This window comes from Anomalospiza imberbis, chromosome 16, assembly GCF_031753505.1.
Source record: "Anomalospiza imberbis isolate Cuckoo-Finch-1a 21T00152 chromosome 16, ASM3175350v1, whole genome shotgun sequence".
Lineage (NCBI taxonomy): Eukaryota > Metazoa > Chordata > Aves > Passeriformes > Viduidae > Anomalospiza > Anomalospiza imberbis.
Window position 1 is genome coordinate 2,497,069 of NC_089696.1, and position 25,106 is coordinate 2,522,174.

The 25,106-nt window shown below is 63.9% G+C and overlaps 2 protein-coding genes across 4 annotated transcripts in view; one reads left to right on the forward strand and one right to left on the reverse strand.

Moving 5' to 3' along the window:
* The window catches only part of LOC137483471 (mitochondrial import inner membrane translocase subunit TIM16-like), a 37,852-nt gene that overhangs the window by 3,034 nt on the left and 9,712 nt on the right, over positions 1 to 25,106 (forward strand). For all 3 annotated transcript variants that reach the window (XM_068206552.1, XM_068206551.1, XM_068206554.1), the window contains exons 2-9: positions 465 to 561; positions 812 to 886; positions 2,297 to 2,367; positions 2,714 to 2,897; positions 3,543 to 3,619; positions 4,730 to 4,780; positions 12,275 to 12,361; positions 12,609 to 12,691. In XM_068206552.1, the coding sequence (XP_068062653.1) occupies positions 12,320 to 12,361; positions 12,609 to 12,691 (125 nt within the window). In that variant the 5' untranslated portion in view covers positions 465 to 561; positions 812 to 886; positions 2,297 to 2,367; ... (2 more) ...; positions 4,730 to 4,780; positions 12,275 to 12,319. The remainder of the gene's footprint in view (positions 1 to 464; positions 562 to 811; positions 887 to 2,296; positions 2,368 to 2,713; positions 2,898 to 3,542; positions 3,620 to 4,729; positions 4,781 to 12,274; positions 12,362 to 12,608; positions 12,692 to 25,106) is intronic.
* VASN (vasorin) lies at positions 19,163 to 21,319 on the reverse strand. Its single transcript, XM_068206555.1, has one exon. It carries the CDS (start codon positions 21,198 to 21,200, stop codon positions 19,191 to 19,193), a length of 2,010 nt encoding a protein of 669 aa, XP_068062656.1. The 5' UTR covers positions 21,201 to 21,319; the 3' UTR covers positions 19,163 to 19,190.

Consider the following 25,106-nt stretch of genomic DNA (forward strand, 5'->3'; position numbering starts at 1 on the left):
TGGAGCTGTAATGCAGCTCCTTGGCTGTGTGTCCCTGTGGGGAGTGTGCTGCTGGAGGTGTCTATTGGCCTCAGTCAGCCACAGCTTGACCCTGTGGTGCTTCACAGCCCAAGAGCTTTTGTCCCGTCCAGATTCTCTGGCACCAGTTATTGCAAGGACCTCTGGGCACTTCCCACAGTGGGACAGCCCAGAGATGGGACAGTCTGGGAGCTGGGATGCTCCTGTGTCCCACCCTTCAGCCCCAGTGAGTGGCTGTGCTTTGTGACAGGAGCGGGAGCAGCCACATTGGCCTGGGACACCCCAGAGGATGGGGTAATCCCGTTGGCATCGCCAGTCTCCAGCTCTCCATCGGCATGGCAGCTCCTCTGGGGCTGAGTGTCTCTGGCCATGCTGTGCTGCAGCTGTGCTCCAGGCCCTGCCATAACAAGGCAGCCCCTGATATGGTTTTTCCCTGTGCATCCCAGGCCTGGATCAGCGGTATCCGAGCGGGCTCGGTCCCCTCCTGTGGGAACCACGTGAAGGCCAGCTGCCGCTGGATTGCCTTCAACGCCGAGGCGGCCGGTGAGGCACAAGGGTCCCCAGCACTGCTTGGGGAGTGGGATGGATTTGTCCCAGGGGTCCCTGTGGGTCTGGGTGGTGGGTCAGTCCCCCTGACCCCGGGGACACCAGGGTGAGTGGAGGAGGCTTTCCCTGAGATTCCCCAAAGTGCTGACAGTCCCACACCTCCTGGCTTGCATTGCAAAGCTGGGTGCCCCTCGAGTGTCCCAGGCCGGGGGGGGTTCCTGACCTGCTCCTGTGCCCTCTCCTGCAGGCGTGCTGGGCATTGTGCCCCTGGAGTGCAAGGATGGGGTCAAGAGGACCATATCTCAGCTCTGCTGCCACTCAGGTGGGTGTCAGGTGCCACCTCCCCCCTCCACAGGACGTGTTTGGCTCCGCATGGGCTGTGGAGGGGGCTCAGGTGCTGAGTTCAAGCCTGGCAGGCTGTGGTGGGCTGTCTGCCAGGCAAGGGACATGGGGACCTGCCAGGGACCATCACCCGTGGGCAGGATGACACCAGGAAGGGCTCTGCCAGGCTGGAATCAATCCATGTTCCTTCATCTCTCAGGCTGCAGTGAGGCCTGAACATGTAGTTCTTCCTCTCACCCTTCCAGTACAGCCTTTCCACATTACTCATAGCATGCCCTGAAATTCCCAGTACACCCAGTGCCAGGCTGGAGTTGGCATCACTGAGGCATCACTGCCTCCAGTGGCAGGAGGAACAAGCTGGACCAGCAGCTCTGATGTGGGCAGAGTGAGTGTGGCAGGGAAGAGGCAGTGGCAGCATCGCTGCTGGCAGAGAAGCAGGGCTCTGCCCTGCCCCGGCTCAGGGAGGGGTGGTGCCCACCTCAGGGTGCCCCTCTTCTGGTGTTGGAGCAGCAGTGGCAACCTGAGGGGCACTGACCACCCATTTCCCCAAAATATCACCAGAGCAGCAAGATGGGAGCTGGTTTCAGCACCGCCTCCCTGCAGGTGTGCCCCGGCATGGCTGCAGGGCTGCACAGGGTGCCCAGCTTGTGCCACCTCAGCCCCTGGCACCAGGAGCTTCCTCAGGTTGGAAAAGCAGGCAGTGAGTTCTTCTGCTCCCTGGCAGCGCCAGAGGGGTGCACAGGAGCAGCGCCACCTCCACGGCTTCCTAATGGGATCAGCACGAGTCCTTCGAAGCCAGAACAACGCCTCGGTGGCAGGGAATGGATTTTCTCTGCTCCCGGGTGGATGCAGCCGAGCGAGCTGCCTGCTCTTCATGCCTCCGGGGCCTGTCTCCTGGAAGCAGAAAAGTACACAGTGACCTACTTTTCTGAGCGTGCCAAATGCATCCGAGGGGCTGCTGCTGCTGGTGCCAGCCTTCCTCCTGCCGGGCCCTGCCGCCGAGAGCATCCCTGCCGCTGGCATGCCGGCCCGGGGTGTTACAAAGGGAGCCTTGTCACCAGCGTGGCTCCAGCAGGACATGGCACAGACACCCTGGTGCTGTTCGTGCTGTTCCCTGCGCCTTGTGGGGGTGTTGGTGCATGGATTCAGACAGGGGGATGCCCCCACCACGGTTCCGACCCCTGCCAAAGGGGTGCAAGTCCCTGAGGGACAGAGCAGAGGGGCTCAGGCAGTCACAGCAAAGCTGAGCTGCTCCAAAACACCTTGATGGGGCTGAAACTGCCTCCCACTGCTGAGGGTGTAGGGAAGGAATCAGGCTGGGAAGAGCAGAGGGGCAGACACACTGTCTGCAGGAGAAGGTGGGGACAAACTTCTGCCCTTCTCCTTCCAGATGTGGTCACAGACTTTGACTTCTCACCCTTTGATCAGCTCCTGCTGGCCACAGGCTCTGCTGATGAGACGGTGAGTGCTCAGGGACAGGTGTTCCAAGGGGACACCTCGTGACCCCCAGTGTGTCTCTGGGATTCACTGCAGAGCTGGAGTGATGGGAGTGAGAGGAGCATGGGGTGGAGGGTGCCAGCTTTGGGAGAGCAGAGTGGGACATCCCCAGGGGGACAGAGCAGATGGTCAAGGATCCCAAATGGGATCTGATCCTACCGAGCTGCAATGAGGGATCCCCTGGGAATGCTCAGGGACCTCAGGGACCAAAGCCTGGGAAAGCAGCAAGCCCAGGTGGGGCACTGCCAGCACCCAGCGGGGTCCTGCTCACCTGCCCTGGGACTGACCCCCTCCTCTCCTGGGGCTGCAGGTCAAGGTGTGGCGCCTGCCTGAGAGTGGCCAGGACATTCCCGGTGGCGCAGGGCTGACCCTGGGGCCCGGGGGGGGCCCGGTGGATGCGCTGCAGTTCCACCCCACGGCAGACGCTGTCCTGGCCAGCGGTGCGGGAAAGAGAGTCACTGTGTGGGACCTGGGCCAGCAGCAGCCCCTGACAGGTAGGCATGGCTGTGACTGCCCATGACACATGTCCTCCCAGTGTGTCTCTCCATGTGTCCTCCCCGTGCGTCTGCCCTGTGTGTCCTCCCCTTGTGTCCTACCCATGTGTCTGTTCCGTGTGTCCTCACCATGCCAGTACCTGGGCCCAAGGCCTGACCTCGGTGTCACCAAACAGGCAGCTCAGGTGGCTTTTTGAGCAGTGCACCACAGCCCCTTGTGCTGCCCTGCACTCTGATGTGATGGTGTGAAACACTCCAGTACTGCCCAAGGTGTCCACAGGAGCTCCGCTGGGGATCCCCTGGGTGACAGGTCCCTCTCTCTGCATGTCCTAGGGCATGGGTAGATGTGGGTGGCTGCTGACCAGCCTTGCCCAGACCTCAGCCATCCTGGGGGGGAGGAGACGGGTGGCAGCATAGGCCTGTGGCTTTCCAGGGACTCCTGCTCTTTGTATCCAGCTGCCAACAGCACAGGAACGCTCCCTGCACAGACACAGCAGCCTCCCACTGCATCCTGGCTGCCACCACCCCTTTGGAAAGGCCAGATTTCTCCTGGGAAATATTCTGGGTGGGAGAGTGATGGCTCCTGCCCTGTCTGCAGGAGGGACCCTCCTTGATCCTGGCCCTGACCATGCTTTATCCCTGCAGTCCTGGATTCCCACGGGGACCAGCTGCAGAGCCTGACCTGGAAGCGAGATGGGCGCCTCCTCGGCACTTCCTGCAAGGTGAGCAGTGCCCAGGGGGAACCTCGCTGTGGCACGGCAGGGATGGGCTGTCTGCCAGCTGCTGGATGCACCCTGATCCGGGGGGGGGCACCCATTTCACAGAATCCCAAAATGGTTTGGGTTGGAAGGGACCTTAAAGCTCGTCTCATTCCACCCACACCTTACCTTAGCCCGGGGTGCTCAGAGCTCCATCCAGCCTGGCCTGGAACACTTCCAGGCATGGGGAGCGTGGAGGGACGGGAGGTTTTGGGGTGGAAAAGGGCAGGAGCGGGGTCAGCGAGCCCGTGGGGAGGCGGGCAGGGAGCAGCACTAGATGGCGCCGGCCGCTCGCTGCGGGGCGCGCCGGGAACGCGCGGGGGCCGCGCCCGGCGGCTGGGCGGGCGGGGCGAGCGTGCAAGGGAGTGTGGAAGCCAAGAGCCCCGCAGGCCGTGCCCGGGGGCTCGGCAAGCAGCTCTGAGCACACAGCTCCAGCCCCAGGCTGGGAGCGCAGCCCGCGCCGTGCCGAGGGAGAGCGAAGGGTTTGCGGAGGGAGCCCCGCGCTGCGCCCCGGGATGAGCCCGGAGCCCGGCCAGCGTGCAGAGCCGGGCTGTGGGATGAGTCGGAGCCCCAGCTCATGGATGGAGCCCCGTGCCCGGCGTGCGAGCTGGGCTCAGGGGGTACAAGCCCAAGCCGTGCAGGATCAGCCCCCGTGCCGTGTGGCTCTGGCTGGCACAATGCGTGCTCTCCAAACAGCACCCTGGCACAGGGCTGGCACCCGGGCACCCCTTTGCTGCCTCTGTACCCTGCCAGCCATGCCCCATTTGGCAGAGGGGTGCCAGGCAGGAAGGGGCTCGTTCTCCTGCAGCACTGTCAGGATGGCATCTGAGGGTCAGGCTCCTTTTCTGGGAGCAGTTTTGAGGGTGTTGGGGTCTTGGTGAGGCACTGGGAGTGCCCCTTGCCCATGATGTGGGAGGACACAGTGCAAGCCATCCATAGGAATAGGCACTGCAGGCAGGAGAGTGATGGGCAGGAAGGGGAGGGCTGCACACTCCAGCCTTCTGCCTTTTGCATCCTGACATCCTGCTGGCCCCAAGGTCCTTAACCCTCCTCTGTTTTCTTTTATCTCACCAGGACAAGAAACTGCGGATTTTTGACCCCCGAGCAGGCCCAGCTGCCTCCCAGGTATGTCCCCTCCGGATTGCTGCAGGCAGCCCTGCCCAACCTGTTGCCTGCAGGGGGGTGAGCTTTGGTCCCCCAAACCATCTCAGCCCTGGCCGGGCTTGGGAGAGGCAAGGAGCTGAGGGCAGGGGGAATTAGGGCTGTCCCCTTAACCCTGGTGGGGTTCAGCAGGGGGCCCCTGCCCTCCCACCAGGCCAGGGAGCACCCCCAGTGCAGTGGCACATGCCAGGCGAGCCCTGTGGGTGTGAGGGCTCTGGGCTCTGCAGGCTCCTGGGCACTGCCCTGCCCTGTGGGAGCTGGACCAAAGGCTCTTGGGGACGAGGACCCACCAAGGGCAAGGGCTGAGCAGCCGGATCCACACAACTCAGCAAATAACAGTGATTAGGAAACAAGGAGAGAATTCAAGCCTTGACGTCAAATTCAAACAGCCTCTTATTAGAGGTTTCCTGTGGTTTGGGGGCTCTGGCTGCAGAAGGGGCTGGAAGCCCTTGGGAAGGGAGGGATGCAGTGGAGAGCAGGGTGAGATGGCTGCAGTAGACTCTGTCATTCAGAGTGGATCTCCTGCTGCCTGTTGGCTCAGGGAGCCAATGGCCTCTGGTGACAGTGCTCGAGAACGGTGGTGGAAGGGAGCCAGAGCTCCAGTGCTGCACCAGGACTTTCCACCTGCTCCTGCACATAACCCAGGTGCTGAGCTCCCCAAAGGCCCCTGGGTGCTTCCTGCAGTACAAATGATGCCCTGACCCTTCATGCAGCCTTATAAACACCCCACTACAAAAAATAAACACAAACCCACTGGTGACACGTGCGGATGAGCCAGGGCAAAGTGGTCCCAGCACTCCAGCGGCTGCCGCAATCCTGTACCGCTCCAGTTGCATCAGCATGGCTGGAAGATCCCATTCTCTATTCCAAAATTTATCCACCGCCAGCCTCAGTGCTCCCCTCCCCTCCTGGCCCCCCTTCTCCCCCTGCCAGACCTGTCGGCTTGTCTGATGGCGGAGCTGTGAGTGCGATGGGCTCGAGCCAAGTCTCCTGGGGAGGGTGGACTCTGTCTCGCTGAGCTATTAAAAATAACGTGTGAATGATGGTGGCTGTTCAAAGGAGGCAGTTCACTTCCCTCCACTGCTGTCTGATCCAGCCCAGGGCCAGCACTCCATGTTTGCCAAGAGAAATATGCACCTTCATTGCTGTGGCCCTGCCCGGCTGCTTGCAGTGGATGGAGATGTTTAGTCTTGGAGAAGTGCTCTGCTGAAGGGGAAAACTTTAAAATGCCATAAATCCTCTGGAAGTTTGTGCAGGGCTTGCTTAGCCAAGAAGACTAATGCTCCTGGGTTTTGTTCTTTTCTTTTTTCCCCATTGCTGGAGGGCTGGGTTGGTTGGAAAGTCTCCTTCTCACCCCGGCCCAGCGCAGTTACAAACCCGGGTGATGCCGGGGCCGCTGTGCAGTGCCAGCACCTCGCAGGCTCCTGGCTTTGAAGTTGCCTGTTTTTTTGCAGAGGTGAGCTGCAGGATGAGTTTCCCAGCTGTGCTGGCCCCTGCAGCACGGTGGGCTGGGTTTCCTCGCAGCCGGCACAGGGTCTCGCTGCTGGCTCACCCTGGTCCCTCTGTGGAGCTGAGAGCCAGCCCCGGGCTGCTCCTCCGGCTGGATTTCTTAATTTGCCAAGCCTGCCTCATTAAACATTCCTTTGTTTAGAGCAGGGGAAAAGAATGAGAAGGAGCTAAAATAAGAAGCTCAGGGAGGAGTGGTTGCTCCTCCTAATACCTGGTGCTGCTGTCAGGTACCATGGATGTGGCACACACGGGATTGGGGACCGAGGGTGGGTGACAAGGAGGGTGACTGGCAGGCTGCCCACACTCTGTGGCCATATCCCTGCCAGGTCCTGACCCCCCATTCCCGGCTACACCCATGGTAGCTATTTTGAGCATATCCCAGCAGCGGGCAGACGTGTGTGACGCAGCATGGCCAGGGTCTGGCTGACCCCGTGGGGTGCCTGGTATGTACCCAGGGCCATGATTTCCTTTGGGAGAGCAGTGGCCTCATTCTGCTGGATCCCCATCCCTTTGTTGCAGCCCCTTTGTGAACGTCAGGGCTGTGCTCACACCCTATTGCTGCTCTCTGTGCCCTAAACTGGCAGTGGAGATGCCAGGGCTGCCCTGGGTCCTCCCTTGCCACCGCGTGGAGCCACGCTCCTGCTGCTGGCTGGGTCCAGGTCCAAGCACCGCTGTCCTTCCAAAGAGTTCTGTGAGTTCTGTGCTCTGCCTTAACCCCTCCCAAGGCCGTGCTGTCGCGGCCGCCTGTCCTCCCCTCCCACAGGGTGGTGGTCGCCCTCCTAGCCTTGACCCTCTCCCTGGAAGCGAGTTACGTCCTCTCCCTTGCGGCTTCGGCCCTGCCGAGGCTCAGTGTCGCTGATCCTGCCCTCACCTTCCTGCAATACCTGTGCAAACCCCACCAAAGGTCCCTCCCGTGTCCCCCCGGTCCTGCCCTTGGTGTGCCGGGAACACAAGGCTGGGCAGGGAGCTTGAGCACGGGGAAGCTCCATACCCATACCATACCCAGCTCATGCCTCAGGTGGGTCACCAGCAGTGTAGGGCAGTGATTCGGGTATGCCCTGGGCTACTAAGGCAGCATCTCTGCTTGCCCACTGCTCTGGCCACCTTCCCCTGGGTACAGAGCCCGTGGGCCACATCCTGCTCCCCAGAGGCTGGTGCGAGGGGCTGTGTGTGTATCTGGCCAGCACCTGGCTCCCGGGACAGGCCTGCGTCAGGCGCCGTCCGTGTGCAGCTGCGGGGCAGCCGCTGAGCGCGGCCAGTGTGGGATGGAGAGGAGCCGGCTCCGTTCTCACGAGAAACTTCCTCCGCCGGCGTTTGGGCAGGGCCGGGGGCGAGGGAACGGCCGCACGCACCGGGCCAGCGCACGCCCCGCTCACGTCCTAATGAGCGGGGCCGGGGCTGAGGGCGCCCGGGGACAGCTGGGACAGTGTCCCTGGGGGTTTGTCCCCGCCGGGGGCTTGTCCCCCCAGCTCGCAGGCTGTGCCGGGGGCAGAGTTCAGCGATGGGCAGCAGCTGGGGCTCACAGCCCAAGCACAGCCGGTGCTGTCGCAGCCCTGCTTAAGGTTCCGGGGGCAAGAGGGACTCCAGCCCCTGTCCCAAACCATGGCCACCATCCCATGGACCACATCAGCTGTGCCACAGTGGGAGAAACGCCATGGAGAGGGCCCCTGGGGGTAGCGTGGCCGTGGTGGCAGGGTGATGCCGTGGCAGGGTGGAGATCCAGGTTTGGGGTGATCTGGCTGTGCCCACAGCCAGAACTCTATGGACCCTGACACGTCACCTCTGCCCAGGATTCAGCTGTCAGCCCAGGGCCGGCTGGGGACTGCTTGTCATCATCGGGGAGGCGCATCAGGACATAGAGAGACTTCAGCCTTCCCCACTGCCCCATCATCACGGTATCCCACGCTGGGGTCACCCCGGGGGTACCTGACTCCCAGCCTCAGCAGCAGCTTCCTCCGGGCTGGGGGAAGGTCCACAGCATCCCACATTCCCAAGGAGACCGTGGGAAGCTATGAAAAAGTTGGCCTGACTCTGGGCAGCCTATTTATAGCACCGCATGCTCGGCGCTCTCATGCTTCTGTTCCCCAGCGTAGCTGCACGGGACTGTTTATATTTCCTCTGCTCCGCTTCCCCCTCGGCCGTCCTTCCCAGGAATGCCGCTTGGTATGGCAGACATGGGGAAGTCGAGGAGCATCTGGAATGAGCCAGAGGCATCTCAGGGGGTGTGGGTGTGCGGTGGCACTGGCTTGCCCTCGCCTGGGTGCCCAACTTCCCACTGGGAATGGCCTCACCAGCTGAGGCCCACACAGGTTGGCATCTCCATTACTGGGGCTGGGGCTCCCCATGGTATTTCAGGAGCCTCAGCCTGTGCCTGACCTGGGACTCCTGGCAGGCTTCTCTCCAGAGGGCAAAGGTGTTTTGGGATTTGGTGGCGTCATAGCAGGGCTTGTGGGGCTGGTGGCTGCAGGAAGAGGGAGGAGGCAGCAGAGGAGGGGTGGCTGCTGGGTGCTGGGGGCTGCAGCATGCCCACCCCCTGGCCAGTGAGTCCCCTTGTGGCGTCTGCACCCACTGGGGGCCCATCCACCTTCCTGCCCTTGCGCTGGGCCCACAGCATCCTCTGGGACATGGCCTTGGCCTCACCAAGGGCGGGAGGGGTTGGATGGAGCAGGGGGGCTGCACTGGTGGTGGGGGGAGAGGCAGAGCCTGGTGGTGCCCAGTTCCCCAGAGCACGGGGGCCTCACAGCAATGCTGCCCTGGCCAGTGGGACTGGGGAGGTGGTGTGGGCAGCAGGGGACTTGTCCTGGTCCCTGCCCAGTGTGACGCACACGTACCACACACCTGGCAGAGGCCAGGGCCAGTGCTGGTAGTGTGATGGCTACTGGAGCCCCACAGCTATGTGGGATCCCTGCACTCCCCTGGGGCAAATGACAGCTCCTGGTCTCCTTGAGCTCCAGGCAGAGACCAGGAGTGGGGCTGGCCTGGGAGAGGCTGCTCTGTTCTCCTGGTTACCTCTGGAATAACTGGGATTTGGCAAGGGAAGGACATCACTCACATTCTTGTTTGGAGAGGAGGATTCAGTGTGTGTTTAACCCTCTCAGCTCCCGGGAAGCTGTTACTCCGTGGGGTGTGCAAGGAACAGCAGCTTCCCCATGTGCATGCACCCGGGGTGGGTGTCTGTCCCCAGAGTCCCCTACAGTGCCTTGGCCAGGGGAGACCCCTCTTTCCCTGGCACTCCCTGGCAAAGGGGTAGCTCAGCCTGGCACTGGTGCCTCCTGTGCCCACTCAGATCCTGCTGCTGGGGTTGCTTCCCACGGGGATCAGATGTCCATGGGCTGTTAGCCATGCTCATGGGCTGTTAGCCACAGGCTGTCCCAGCCCTGCCAGCCACGGGGGCTCTGCCAAGAGCAGAGCTTTGACCCCCCTCCCCCTCCGGCCACCTCCCTCCCGTCCAGCCCCAGGGCTCTGCCCTGGGCTCCCACCTCCGGCTCTCCCTGCCCTGCATCCGGCTCAGGGTGACGGCTCCCGGGGAGACAGCGATCGCCTGGGAGCCGGAGCAGCCTTGGCTTTGTGTGGGGCTCTCCCAGGCAGCCGCGGAGCCGGAGCGGCCGCTCCCTGCGGGCAGCTGTTCCCAGCTCCCCGACCCCGCCGCATCGCTGCCAACAGCTGCGTCCGACACGCCGGCCCTGGGCCCCCCGCAGCCCCCGGGGCTGCACGGGAGAAGGGCCGGGGACCCCCATGGAAACCAGCACCTTACCCCAGCCTGCCTAGGAGGGATTGCTGAGACTGGGAGAGGGACGGTGCTGGAAACTCTCCCCATGCAGCCGATCTGGCTCTGAAGAGGGGGCACAGGCTCCCCACAGCCTGGGCTGCCCAAAACTGGCAGGACTGGATCCGTGCAATGGGCAGGAAGAGTCTGGGCTACCTGGGCACTGGCAGGGAGCTGGGAGGCTTCCTTGGATCCCCACGTGCTGGCCCAGAGCTGGTGGCTCCTTGCAGCCTGCCGGGGGCACAAGCGGCTCAGGAAGGACACCCATCCCTTGGGCTGTGACTTGTTCCCTGCTCCAGGGGTTCCAGCATCATTCCGGAAAGAGTGCCAGGGTCTCTGCCCTGCTCTGCCAGCCCCAGGGTTCCACAGCAGCCCCACGGGTGTCCCAGGGCTGAGCCACACCAGTGTCCAACTTCAGTGCAAGGCCACACCACCCTGTCCCTGCCAAGACCCTCTGCACCGGGGAGCTGCTGTCCGCACGCTCACCTCTGGCAACATCTGCACAGGCTGAGCACGGAGCAGCCCAGCCTCCCGCATACTTGCTGCCATACGTACAGCTCAGCCGGGATGGAACTAATGCAGAAAACATGGCCCTGCGCCGCAGCCGGCACGCCGGGGGCTGGAAGCTCCGCGGCAGCACCCTGCCCTCCGCCAGCCCTGCCACCGCCCCGGGGCTGCCACCACCGCCAGGGGGTCCGGGGCACCCGCGGGACCCAGGGCCGCGGAGCCGGCGCTGTCGGTTATGGGATCTGCAGATGTTGAGCTGTGGCTGCCACAGCCACACGGCTCAGGTGCAGAAGTGCTCTCCTGGCTGACGCGTGGGCTGGCCCCAGCTCCTGGAGTTTCCATCCTTCTTGGCACCGATCCTGGGACACGTTCCCTTCTCCAGGTCCTTTCCCTGCTGGGTCCACTGCCAGCGTGCTGGCGGTGGGGGCCAGGCCCCTCCTGCCCCACATCCTGGCCCTGCGGCTGGGAGCGCCGGGCTCGGCTCGGCCAGCGCTGCCTCTTCCAAGTGAGCCGTGTTTGTGCTGGCAAGGCAGCTGGCGTGACGGAGCCAGGGCACGACAAGCTTGGCACCGCGTGCCTGCTCCCGCCCTGGCTCTCTCCAGAGAGTGACATCTCTGTGGGGCTGGAGGCTGCTCCAGCAGAGCTTCTCCAGTGAGGAGTGACCCCTTCATGGCCCCTCTCTGGCTGCTGCGGTGGCAGAGCCTCGCTGGCGGTCACAGTGCGGTCGTGGCCGGTGGTCACAGTGCTCACACCAAGGGGGACACAGCTCATGGCTCCTCTGTGGGCACCATCGGAGGTCCCGGAAGCGCCGTGCCAGGTTTGGCTCTGGCAGAGCCCTCCGCTTTCCCTGCCAGCTCCGAACTCGTTAGCAGCCAGTTCTTGGCGCTCCTCAATGAGAGCAAGGGGCTGCGAGCACTGCCTGTGCTGCGGGCCAGGGCTGCCTGCTGGCTCCCTCTGGGGCGCCGGGAACCGCAGGGCCCATCTGGGGACCACATGGGAGCCGGGAAACACCCGCTGACAGCCCCCTGGAAGCTCTTCCCTCCCACCCTCAGCAGGACCAGGATGGGGACAGGCTGTGGGTTGGGGGTCCCACCCCCACAGGGAGCCTGGGGAGAGGTGAAGCAGGGTGCAGGGGATTAGAGTCTGGTGAACGTGGCCAGGCTCAGTTTGCCGTGTTTCGGTAGCATCCGGGCACAGACAGGGCACCCAGCTCCAGGAGCCAGGATTCAGCGTGGATAAAGAGCCCAGGGATGCAGCCAGGGAAGTAAGTCCCTCTGTCATCATCGCCATGGCAGAGCCTCCTCTTGCGTCTGTGGCATGGAGCAGCTTCCTCGCAGCACTCTGTCCCCATCACCCTGGTGACCGGGCATGGGGAGAGCCCTGGGGCACAGGGGCCATCATCACACTCATGTTACCTGCTCCCACCCTCCACTCCTTGCTGGGAGCTGGGCCAGCCGCTCCACAAGGCAACCACGCTGGCATGGGGGGGAGGCAGGGCTGTCACTGCTTGCAGGCTGTCCCCACTGCACTGTCCCCAGGGCAGCTCTCACTGGAGCCAGCTCCACGTGCTCAGCCCCGGGGCAGTTCACAACCACAGCTGGTGAAGCACACGTCCCCTCAGCGTGTCCAGCATGGCTGGCAGCAATACTGACAGCCGTGTCTCCTGTGCCTTGCAGAGTGTCCCGGGACACGACAACAACAAGGACTCCCGGCTGCTCTGGATGGGCTCCAGCGATTGCCTCATCTCCGTGGGGTTCAGCCAGGTACAGTCCCTGCCAGGAAGGTGGCCCTGGCACCTCTGGGATGTTTCAGCCCTAGTCTCTGTGGCTGCTGTGCCAAAGCACCCTAAGTGCTTTTTGGGTGGCCTGTCCCCCATGAGAGCAGGAGGTCCCCTTGCCAGATGCCCTGGCCCTTGCTGGGATGGCGGATGGTGGCTGGCGAAGGCGGTGGCACCGTGGAGCCATCCAGGCAGCCCCAGCGCCCACTGACGCCGTGTCTGTGTCCCTGCAGATGCGGGAGCGGGAGGTGAAGCTGTGGGACACGCGGAGGCTCAGCGGAGCGATGTTCACCATGGCGCTGGACACCTCACCTGGGTAGGGATGGGGACTCAGCATGGGGTGGCAGGGTGAGCAGTGGAAATGTCGCGGTCAGGGATCCATCAGGAGTGTGATGGTGGAGCAGGAGCTGGCAGAGAGCTCTTGGAACCAGCAGCACTCAGCCACAAGGCTGGAGACAAAGCCGGGGACCGTGCAGCTGCTTCCTCATCACCATTTGGGAGAGATGAGAGGGCAGAGGCAGTGCTGGTGAGGGCACAGAGGTGCTCTGTAGTGCCGTGGTGGGAGGTGGCGCTGCTGGGGACAGTGGCTGAGGTGGCTGCTGGCCGGGTGGGCTTGTGCACTGGGGCAGCACAAGATGCTGCAGGCGAGTGAATCTCTTTGGCGCTGCTGGAGCACCGGGGCGGCTCAGCCCTGGCCTCCCACTCCTGCCGTGCTTTGTGCCGCGGTGCCGCGGTGACTGCCCGGCCGTGGCCGGGCCCGCGCCCACCGGGCACCCCTGGGGAAGTGGAAAAGGAGCCGGTGGTGTAAGGGGTCAGCACCCCCTGTCACGGCACGATGGAGCCGTCTCCATCTGCGGGTCGCTGCCAAGGCTGGGAACCCTCCAGTTAGAGCTGGCCTGGCCTCTCCCACGCTGCCCAGTGAGCTGGCCTGGCGTCACCATGTGGGCAAGAAAATGGGAGGAGGAGGAGGAGGCTGTGCCTTCAGCCCACCAGGGTCATGGGGGTTGGGGGCACCATACTTGTTGGGATGCACTGGAGGCCACCAGCTCTTCCCAGCGCTGCTGGCAATGCACTTTCTTGCTGGGACCCTCAGCGTGTGCCGAGCTGGCTCCATGACGGGCCGGGCTGCTGGGGCAGGCTGGGTGGTCGGCAGCCAATTCAGGGCCTCTGGGGAGGGGCTGAGTGCGCTGTGACAGCCCCGTGGCTGCCCTGCCAGCATCCCCCACTGCGGTGTCAGCTCCAGGCCAGTGCTGGGGGCAGCCGGGACAGACTGGCAGGGAGAGGAGAGGACCTGCCGTGGGCATGGTGGGGTGAGGTTGGTGTGGAGAGGCTGCCTGAGCATCCCTCAGCCTCCTGCCAGCTGCCAGGGGAGCAGCTCCCAGCTCCTGCTCACCAGCTCTGCCAGTTCAGTGAGCAAAGGCCATGTCCAGTGAACGTTCTCAGGGGAGGCTGGGGCTACTGCAAGGGGACGTTGGGGCCCTTTATTGCTCTTGGCGGAGAATCCAGTGGGAATCACCCCGAATCCTCGCTGGGCCGGGGCGAGCCAGCCGGGTAAGTGGGATGCAGGCGCTGCCGTGCTCGGCCCCCTCAGCACAGGCTGCAGTTATTTTGGCTGCCGGGTTTATCGGCTCAGGAATGCGGCTGGCGGGCGCTGCCTGCGCGTCACGCCGGGGCCCTCCGGCCCGCGGCTGCGTGGCGGGGCCAGCCGAGAGGGGCTGGGGGCGGCGGGGGCGAGCGGAGACCCCCCCTTCGTGCTGGGGAGGTGCTGTTTTTAGGCAGCCTCGCAGGGGCCACCGTGCTTCCAGCCCCAAGCGCTCCCGCCTGTAAATCTGGCGGAGATGACAAATGGCGGAGGGGGATTTGGGCTGGCTCCCGGCGGAGGTGCCGAGCGGGGGCCGTGTTTCCCCTCCGGCAGAGCCATCCCGAGCACGGCCGCGACACTCCGGAGCCGTGGAGCCGCGGCAAGGGCGCGGGGTGGATGGTCTTGGGGTCACCAGATCAGCAGATCTGCTTGGGGCAGACTTAGAACTGGGGGACAGGCGCCGAGTCCCCGGAGACGGCCGAGCAGCAGCGGGGCTGGCTGTGGATCTCCGGCGTGGCCGTGGGTGCCCAGTGTGGGGCACGGAGCTGGGTTGGGCAGTGCAGCGGTGCCGGCCGGGCCTTGAGCGGGGCGTGGGGAGCTGCAGCAGCAGCAGCAGCAGCTCGTTGAAGCTCTTTGAGGAAGCAATCAGTGGGCGGGCAGGAAACTCATACCATTCATTACTGACGCCAGGCCGGCAGGAAGGGGAGTCCGCATCCCCACCGCATCCCCACCGCGCCCGCCGAGCCGGCACCACGCGTCCCCATGGCACCCCAAAGCAGGGCCATGGCGTGCCCCACGGTGGGGGACACTCCAGTGTGCTCACCCCAATGCCCGCAGCAACACCCAACCCTTAAGGCTGGTTGTGCCCTGTCCAGCATCCTTGGAAGAGGGCAGAGAGTGGGAGGCACCAGTCCCATGGACCTCCACGTCAGCGTGTGCCTTTTGGGGGTTCTCTTTCTCAAATCCTGAGCAGGTGAGATATTTCTGACCACACAAACATCATTTTCAAAGCATGTCAGGGCCATGCTTAAGAGCTGACCCCAACAATGCTCAGACCTTGAGGGAACACGAGGTGGGAGGTGCGGGTGGCCATGGCCCCTCTCTGCATCTTGGTCCTCAGTGTGCCACCCCTGTGTACCTGCAGTTCCTTCAGCTCGGGTTTTGTCCCGGCCTGGCCCCCTTTAATTAGATCAAGGAGCAGCAGGGCAGGAGCCAGGAAGGGGCCTCAATAGGTTATTGTTGCCCTAAATTGTAACCAGCACCAGCGGGGTTGGATTACCGGCTCCGACTTGGGGTCACCGACCAGACCCCACTGCCGCACGCCTGGCGGCCAGCACAGCGCTGCCCGGGGACGGGGCTGTCACCACCATGGAGACAGGAGAACAGCAGCTTCCTTGCATCACTGCTTCTTTCAACGTCCTGAAAATGTCCCCAGGGAGGCTGGGGTGCCACGGCCGGCTCAGGGCTAGGGCTGGATCAGTAGGGATGAGATGCCGGGGTCAGCAGAGGTCCCCATGGCGTGTCCCAACAGTGGGCATGTCCCTGCAAGGCAGGATGGTGGTGGGGCTGAGGGATGGGGACAGCTGGATCCCCACCACCCTTCACAGTACAAAGTCTGACAGAGCCAGGAGGTGCAGGAGCCGGGACCCGTCTGTAGCAGGGAGTTGGCACAGCAGGATGTTTGTGGAGGGATCTGAGGCTGTTTGGCTCCCCCAGCGCTGGAGCAGGACATGGAGGGGCCCAGGTAGTTCCCTGGGGGCACTGGCCAGGGAGGTTCAGTCCCTAACACCCACCCCTGCCTTTGCCCCTGCCAAAGCCTGTGGCTGAGACAGCTCCTGGGGTTAGGCTTGCAGCCCTGGCATCTCCCAGCACCAGGGCACCCGACCCCACCGAGGTACACCCTGTTCCCACTGTCACCCTGCCAGCTCTCCGCAGATTCTAGCTGGAGTGGGACCTGCTCTTGTCCTGCTGTCACCCTCTGCACTGCTTTCTCCTGGGGCTTAGCAGCCCCTTTGGGTCATGGTAGGTGTTTTGGGGGTCTCTGATAAAACCCACCTCAGCAGGAAGAAGCCTGAGCAGGACAGGTCCATTCCTGTCCTCATCCCCCTGCAGATCCCAGAGATGCCTGGGTTGACATGTGCTTGCCATCAGTGGGGGAAAGGGGTTTTTCCTGCCCCAGCTTGGCTGCCAGCCTCAGACAGAAGGAAGGAGAGAGGGCACCCCACCCCATCAGGTGTCACCTCAGTGGGACCCATCCCCATGGGCAACCACATGAAGGGGTTAAGGTGGGGCAACCACCCAGCCCATGTCGCCTGTCCCGTAATTCCACTGGGTAAAAATAGCCCAGTGCTGGGGCGGGATGGCAGCGCCCAAATCACTCCCAGATGAGCCACAGCCTCGGCCACACCGTGCTCCTGGCCTCCCCAGCTTTGTGGGAAGCTGATGAGCTCCAAAGCTCTTCCTGGCCGCACTGGGGTCAGTGTGATGGGCACATGCCGGTCCTCCCCCCAGAGATCGGGCATCCAGACCCCTGGCACCAAGCCATGACCCCTCAGGGCTCTGCTCCAGACCTGGGGACCTGTCTTTGGTATCTGTGGGGCCATGCCTGGGACCAGGGGTGATTTTTGGGAGACCAGAGCCCTCCAGCCTTGCCACGTCAGGGTGCAGGCAGGATTTGCCGCGGTGAAGCCGGTGGCTCCTCCTGCTGTGGCTCCCCGCCGAGCCCCCATCCTGCCGGTGGCTCTGGCCGGGGCTCTCGCTTACCGGCCCCGCTGGATCGCACAGAGAGAGAGATTTTTTTTGGGTCCATTTCAGGGGGTTTTGCAATCCTTGTCGGCGCTGATTCAGCTCGCAGGAATTAGCAGCGCCGCACGATGTGCCGCTCTTGGAGCGGCTCTTGGCGCGCGACGGGGCTGGCAGTGGCCAGGGGGATTTTGTGCTGGGATTCAGGAAGCCACAGGGGCTGGACAGTCCCACTTTAAACACTGCTGCTCTCCCGCAGGGCTGCCCGGGTGCAGACGTGGGTGTGGGTGGGGGCCAAGCCCTGCCCTGGCTGCAGTGTCCCCATCACCTCTGTGCCAAGGCTGAGCCCTGCTGCCCCCCTTGTGCAGCTGGCACCCCAAAAATATTTGGCTCAGGGTGTCCCAGGGGTGCTGCACCTGCCAAAGCTGAGCCCTAACTTTGCTTCTGCGCTCCTGGCATCTCCACTGAAGCTTCCTCACTCCGGAGCTGCTGGAAGCCCCTGCAGTGCAATGGGATCAGCTGAGGGGCCAAGGGGTCCCCAGTACACACTTGACATGGGGGGTCCCCTGCAAACCTTCAGCTACTTGCAAGTGGGGAAATCGACTTCGTTAGGGGAAGGGCACATCGTGGAGGCAAACTAGGGGGGAAGTGAGGGGCCAGGAGGGGCTGGAGGCCTCCTGACGCCGGTGCCGACGCGGGGACACGCCGGGGCTCGGGGGGCTGTGGCGGCGGCCGGCCGGGGGCACCCGGCGCGAGGCCGCGGCTCCGCCAGGGACTTTTCTTCTCTCCTCCTCGCGAGGCTGGAAAATATACAAAGCTCGCAGTGAAAATATTTACACAGCAGCAATTTTGGGAGGAATTTGGGATGTTAATTTGAAAAATCTGTGGGGAGAGGACCACAATGGGCCCTTTGAGCGGGCGAGCGTGGCCATCGCAGCGAGCCGCCCGCGCCGGCGAGGGGCCCCTCCTGCCGCTGCGCCGGCCCTAATGGGAGCCAGCCCTGCCGGAAGCCCACCTGGGAGCCAGGGGGCTGCGCCAGACGGCTCCGCCGACGCCCTGCGCCCCTAATTGCATCCAGAGCCGCTCCCTGCCCCGGGCGAGCGGCACCGAGGGGCCGGGGGTCAGGGCCGTGTCCTGCGGCGGAGCGGCCGGCCCGGAGCGGCACGGCGGTGACCCTCGGCTTCAGCCCCGCGCTGCGCTCATTCTCTCCAAATCAAACATACCTCGGCGGGCAGGGCCCCAACCTGGAAAATTCCAGCCCGAAAGATAAAGGATTGGAAAACGATTAAAACCAGAGGGTTGGAGCAGAAACCACTTGGCAGCGGGAACCTGCCGAGCGTCGGCTCCCAGCCCACCCCGCCGGGGCCAGCGCACAAAACCGGCTGTTCCTGGGGCCGGGCAGCGGGGGCTCTGGCTGCGGCCCCCGGCCTGGGGGGCCACGCAGGCTGACACTTGTCACGGGCGATTTGGGGGTCCCGGTGCCGCCGCGGGTGACGTCAGGAGGTTGGGCTGGGCTGTTTGTCCCGCAGCTGGCCCCGCAGCCATCTGGCAGGCGGGGAGGGATGAAGTAAGGCTGGATGATGCGCAGGGCAGGGGCTGATTTGAAACCCGTGGCCTCTGCTTTGGGAACACCTCCCCAGCGCCCGAGGTGGGGGGCAGCGCCCTAGGGGTAAAAACGCCCAGAGTCGGGAAAACTCCCCCCTCCCTTGGCCTGACTCACCCCGGCGCTCGCCAACAACAACGGGAGGACACGGCTGACCTTCCCGCTCCTCTGCAGGGGACACGCGGCGCTGCCCACACCCCTGCCTGCGACGGGCAGTGCCTGCCGAGGTGCTCAGGGCTGCACAGAAGTTTTCGTTATTGTTACTTTAATTATTTTGTGGTTTTTTTTTTTTTTTTTTTTACAAAATGACACCCTTCTGATCTGCCTTACAAAAGAGATGTACACAAACCTGTACTAAAAAAAGTTTTCCCAGAAGAAATGGGAAATAATGTATAAATATTCTCTCTGAGTTCTTAAAGCTTCAATTCCTGGTTTGCCTGCTCGGCACTTCCTTTGGCCCAGGGGGTCCCGAGGGTCCCAGCACCTCGGCCAGGCTGTATTGCTCACATCAGCTTCCAGGGAGTCAAGTCATGGGCCGTGCCCTGCTGAAGCACCCTTGTTACCAGCACGTGGGCGTCCCTCAGCCCAGTCACAGCAGCTTTCTCTATAGCAGGAGCTAAAAAAAGCCCCCCAACCTCCAAATTAGCCCCCCTTCTCTTCCGCTACCCACATTCTAGGTAGAGTCGCAGAAATCAAGGCACAGAGCAGTAAAACTCGTGTCTCCTCCCGAAGCACGGCAGCCTCTTGGAAATTGCACGTTGTGGGATGGGGGGATTTCTGCTTCAGTTCAGTCAGCTCCTTGGCAATCTGTATCCCAGAGGGACATGGCCAGGTGCTGCCACTGCAGCTCAGCCCTCCTGTGTCCAAGGCTCTGGAAGCCCTGTGGGTTCAGAAGTAGGAGGGTTTGAGCCCCGGGGTGTTGTTGTTGCTGGGGTAGTGTGACTGCATGAGCGGCACCTCGCACTCAGAGCCGCCAGAAAGCATCGCTGCCTCTGGCACCTTGCAGCCGTGGCTGCTCAAATCCCCGTTTTCCAGGCAAGCTTTCACCCCTTCCAGCTCCAGTGGGCCGGCGTCTACCCCAGCGCCGGCGTGTGCCTTGGCGCGGCGGTGCCGGCAGTAGTACGTGGCGGCGGTGACCACCACCAGCAGCAGCAGCATGGCAGCCAGCGCAGGGACGAGGATCAGGGCGAGGTTGAGGTCCTGGCTCTGGGTGACAGGGGAGTGCTGCTGCAGGCTGAGGGGCAGGGTGTGTGCCTCGGCGCAGTGCTCCTCCTTGGGGAGCTCCCCCAGCGCCCCGATGCAGATGCGGTAGGTGCAGTTGGGTTTCAGCGCCCGCACCGTGTACTCGGAGAGCGAGGCCGGCAAGCGCAGCATCACCGGGCGCTTGTCCGGCCCCGACAGGTTCCGGTAGCTCAGGCGGATGCCCTTCAGCTGCGCCTTGGACTGGATGTAGCTGTGCAGGTCCACTTTGAGGGAGGTGCTGCCCACCTGGGCGATGCTGACCCGCTGTGCAGGTGGCAGGGCTGGTGTGCCCGGGGCTGCCGTCGTTCCCCTCGCCTCCACCTCGCAGTACACACCAGTGAAGCCTGCGGGGCACAGGCACTCCAGGAGGTTCTGGGCACCCAGGTGGCAGGTGCCACCGTTCAGACACGTGCGGGGGGGACAGATGGGCGCTGGGGGGCTGGTGGGGGCCGGGGTGCCGCTGAAGGGCACCAAGGTGGAGCTGCCCTGGGGCTCTCTGGGCCTCAGGGTGGGTGCAGCGGTGCTGGGGGGTGGCGGTGGGCGGTGGGTGCTGGGCAGCGGCGCGGGCGGTGGCAGTGCAGTTGTGCGGGGCGTGGTGGGCGTGGGAGTGGTGGTGGGGCAGCCAAAGTCAGTGTATTGCAGGTGGTGGAGGAGCTTGCCGGAGTTTTTCAGGGGGAAGTGGCAGCGCGTCTCCTCAGGGCGCCGCAGGACCACACCACTGGTGTTGACCCACTGCACCAGCCAGCTCATCTGGCAGATACAGTTGAAGGGGTTGCCGGCAGCTGTCATAGCCCGCAGCCTGGGGAAGAAGCCGGAGAAATCCCGAGGGATGGTGTTGATGTTGAGGTTGCTGATGTCCAGCTCCTGGAGGTTGTGGAGGCTCTGGAAGTCCTCAGCTGGCAGCTGGGAGATGCGGGCATTGCCGGCCAGGCTGAGCCTGGTGAGGCTGCCCAGCCGCCGCAGCACCGCTGGGACGCGCTCCAGCAGGTTGTCAGAGATGTCCAGCTCGTGGAGGTTGTTTTGGACCTGGAAGAGCTCCTCGTTTAAGCTCGTCAGGCCCAGCCCCGCGATCTTCAGGGACTCAATGCTGACGGCATGGAAAGCCCCTGGTGCAATGGCAGGGATCTTGTTCCAGCTGATGTCCAGCAGCAGGAGGTTGGGCAGGTCGAGGGGGGGCACAGCCCTGAGCTGGTTGTTCTGCAGCTTTAGCTCCAGCAGATTCTCCAGCGTGTCAAAGGCAGCAGCGTGGATGTGCTGGATGCTGTTCCTCTGCAGGTAGAGCCGTTCCAGCAGCCGCAGCCCATGGAAGGTCTCATTGGTGATCTCCTGCAGCTGGTTGGAGGACAAGTCCAAGTTGACAAGCTCCGTCAGGGGCTGGAAGATGTTTCTCTGGATGCTGGTGATCTTGTTTTGTGAGAGGTCCAGGAGCTGGAGGGCAGGCAGCCCGGCAAAGCTGTCCTCAGTGAGCGTTGTGATGCCGTTCTCAAAGACGTAGAGGGAGAGGGTGCTGGGGGGCAGCCCCTGGGGCACTGTCTGGCCCCGCCTGGCTGCACACAGGATGGTCTTGGGGTCATGGCACTGGCAGCCTGCAGGACATGCTCTGGCCAGCTCCCCACCGGCCAAGAGGAGCAGTGTGCAAAGGATCAGTTGGTTCATGGTGTCAGCTCTGCGGAGAGACAAGCACAGTCAGGGTTAGGGGATGGGCCCTGCTGGGGGGTACCCAGAGCTAGCAGCGCTGTGGAGCACCTCTGAACCCCACTCTGCCTCCAGGGCTGTCCACCAGCACAGCTGCCCACCCCAACTCCATGCTCTCCCCTCCCCAGACCCCCAGGATTTGGGGATGTGGTACCTTTGCACACCCCGGACTCTACCATGAGACGTGTACCACGGGTATTGGGGCTGTGTTCGGTGGAGCACCAAGACCTTTCCCAATACTCACAAGGGCCCCAACCTCCCCAGCTGCTCAGCAGGGTGCAAATCAAACACAGGGGATACGAATCAGAGCACCAGAGCACCGGGAAGGGGTGGGAGCCTGGCCGGCCTCCCCTGAGTAGAGCTCAGCTTAACCCTTTGCTTGTGCTGCCTTCGCAGCAGCTGCACCCTCTGGGGCTGTTCCTGCCCAGATCACCAGCAACAGCAGCCCCTCTTGGGGACAGGGGCACAGAGTGTGGGGCTGGAGGAGCCATTTGTGTCCCCACAGAGTCCAGGGGCTCATATTCACCCCCCACTCAGCCCCTGTCCTCACAGATCACCTTGCTGTTCCCCACACTCAGCACTGTGGGCTGTGCCCCTGTCCCTTGAGGATGGGGTAGCAGGGATGGAGGGAGGAGGCTCTGGGATGACCAAGGCTGTAACCACCCCAACCCCAGCTCTCCATGGATGCCCTGGCAGACGTCACAGCTGCTCTCTGTGTCCCAAAGGGCTCCTCTCAGCCCCATCTTTCAGCCCCTTTAATGACATTAGGCTGGGCCAGAGACTCACAATCGCCTGCCACTCCATCGCAGGGTCAGGGGGAGGTGGCAAAGTGGGATCCCTGGGCAAGAAAGAGGCAAACCCTTCCCCAGCCCCATCTGTTGCCACCTCCTCCCTGCTCAAAGCTGTCGGAGCTCCAGGCAAACGCCCCCCCCCCCCCGTGGCTCACAAGGGGCCCCCGCTGTGTGTGGGGGGCTGCAGGTCACACAGCAGCACGTGCCGCCTGCCCCGGCCCCATCAGCAGTGCAGGGACAACACATCCTGCGCCAGGAGGGTCTGGACCCGTGCTGTGTCCTCTTGTCCCCCTGCCGGGGTATTCGACAGGGTTAACACTGCGGCCAGCTCTGTCCTTGCCTCTTCCCGAGCAGCCCCCCCCAAGGGTGGGGTGAGCCCACGGCTGGGCAGGGTCACCACAACCGCCTGAGTCACTTGGCCTGGCCGGCCCTGCCCTGACATGACCTGTGCCGTCAGCCCCTGACACTGGGGAGGAGCTGTGCCACATCCAAGAGGTCACTGTCACCCAGGGGTCACCATCAGTGCATCCCCTCCCCAGCAAGCCCAGCTCAGCCCCCAGCCCCCTCACCAGTGTCGGGTGCCCCTGCACCCCACATCACAGTCAGGCTGCCAGCAGAGTTAAAAACACAACATGGAGACCCTGTGAAGTGCTGTTTGGGGCTGGGGGCAGACCCAGCACCCCTCCAGCATCCAGAGCGTGCTGGCTGGTGGGAGAGCCCTGGGTGCAGGGTGCTGGCATGCCAGCGGTGCCACGGCAGTGCCGGCCCGCCCGGGTGGGCAGCGCCGGAGCGGGGCCAGGCCTGCGGGATGCTGGCGAGGCCGGGGCTAGTTTTGCAATGCCAGGGTCGGGTTTCGCTGACGTGTCCCGTGCTACAACCAGCTGCTGACTCCAAGTCTCTCTCGTCCCTTTAATTACGCTGGCATTTCCTCCCCGTCTGCCAGGCTCCCCGCTCCGGGCAGGTTCGGCCAGCCCGGCCACGGCCGCGCATCCGCGCCTGGCCACGAGCGCCGGGCAGGCTGGCACGGCCCCACAGCCTCCGCCACCGCCCCTCGGCATCGCCCGCTCCGCCGGCACACGCCAACATCCCGCCTCCCCGGCACGAGGCTGCTTCAAGGCAGAGAGGAGTTACCCCAGCCCAGGACACCCCCAGAAACGGGGGCCGGGGGAACAATTTCCCCAGGGCCTGGCAGGGTCCCCAAGGGCAGAGAGGGGGCCCCGTTTCTGCTGGAGGTGTTGGGGCCGCCCTGCCAGCAGCCTGCTGCTGCCTTGGCTGGGCTCCCCCGCGCCTGCACCGCAGATATTTGCCGAATTATTCATATTTTCCGGCTGCGGGGAGAATCTGGGCTCAGATTCCCCCAGTCCCGGCTCAGCCTTTCCCTGCCAGCCCGCTGGGGTGGGAGTGCCGTGTCACCCCCTTCCCCGCCTGCAGCCCCCCGGGCTGGGCCACCCCGCTGCCCGCCCAGGGCTGGCACTCGGCAGGGGATGCCCTACTTTGCACCCACCTCCTGTTTTTGAAGACGAGGCCGATGCCGTCCCGGCACTGCAGGGTGACACCTGTGCAGGACAGGCTGGATGAGCTGCAGAGTCCCTGCCTTTCCCCTCTGCTTGAGGACCTCAGTGAAGCAGGCACAGCCGGGACGTTCCTTCCCACACCGGCAAGTGCAGACAAACAAAGCCAGCGTTGTTGCTGGTCCGTGGGCTGCCACCTTGGCCGGTGGCACCCGAGCTGGAAGGACGGGGGCCCTGCAGCGTGCGGTGACGGGGAGGGACACAGTGCCTCTGCCAGGCGGGATGCAGATGCTGCTCCCCTGCCTTACACCCCCCAAAACAAGCCGATGTCAGCACGTGCCCCCTCCCCCGAGCCAGCCGGGGGGATGTGCAGGATTAAGCCCTTAATCCTCCTCCCCTTCAACCCACCCTGCGCCGCCGCAGCTCCCACCTCCTCCCGCTCCCCTCCCTATTTAATTAAAGTTTCCGCAGCAGCCCCGCAGGAATGCAGGCCTGGTTATTGCATTCCCCGGAGCACTCGCCAGCCCCTCCATCCCGCTCCTGCCCCTTTGACCCGGCCGCGCTCCCCATCTCAGGTGCCGGCAAGGAGAAAAACCAGCAGAGCCGCTCTGCCGGCAGCCAAACCGCCTCGGGAGGAGCCGGAACGCCGGCGGAGGGTGGGAGGAGGCCGGCGATGGTGCCACGCGTGGCCCGGGCGGCACGGGCAGATTCCTCCGGAGTGACTGGGGCGGCCGCGGCTGTCCCCGAGCGCTTCCTCGTGCCGCGTCCCGCCGGCAGAGCCAGCCGAGCAGGCAGCGCTTGCGTCAGGGCCACCCGGCGAGGCCGGCCGGCCTCGGCGTGGAGCGGGGGAAAACAGTCATTAGTGTCATCCCTGATGGCGGCACTGCCCAGCGCCGTGTGGGCAGAGGCACAGCTGGGTCAGGGCAGTCCGGCCGCCCCAGCCCCAGCAGGATGAGACCTGTGAGATGGCAAGGGTAGGTGTATGAGGGGACATTACTGGGGGGATTTGGCTGGGAAGAGTCTCAGAACTGGAGCATCTCTGCTGGCATGTGTTGGCTCCTGTGGCTGTTGCAAGCCTGGGAGGGAGCCAGGCATGGAAAGGGACATTCACCCCATGGTGGCCCAAAGTCACACCCAAAGAGGGTGACAGGCGCCAGCACCCTCAGAACTCATGCCAGGTGACAATGAAGTGCGCGGGGAGCTGGCGGCAGAAGAAGCAGTGGGGTATCCCTGCCTCCTGGTGCCAGGCTGGCCGGTGGCCCTGCTGGCACCCATCCTCTGTGCCAGCCACAGAGAAACCCTTGTCGCCACTGCGTGGGGACCCGCTTGGCCCCAGAGCAGGTCAGTGACCCCGGACAGCAGCCCCTGAGGACAAGCAGAACAAGGGCAGCGAAACCCTCCAGTGAGGGGCGTGGTGGTGGACACTGCTGCCAGCAGCTCCCACCTCTGCCTGAGCCCAGCAGGAGAGCCCAGCCGTCGCATGTGCCAGGACAGAGCAAGCATGGGATGGGCCCAAGACCATGCTGGTGCCGTGTGGGTCTGGAGCCCTTCTGCTAGCAGAGCAC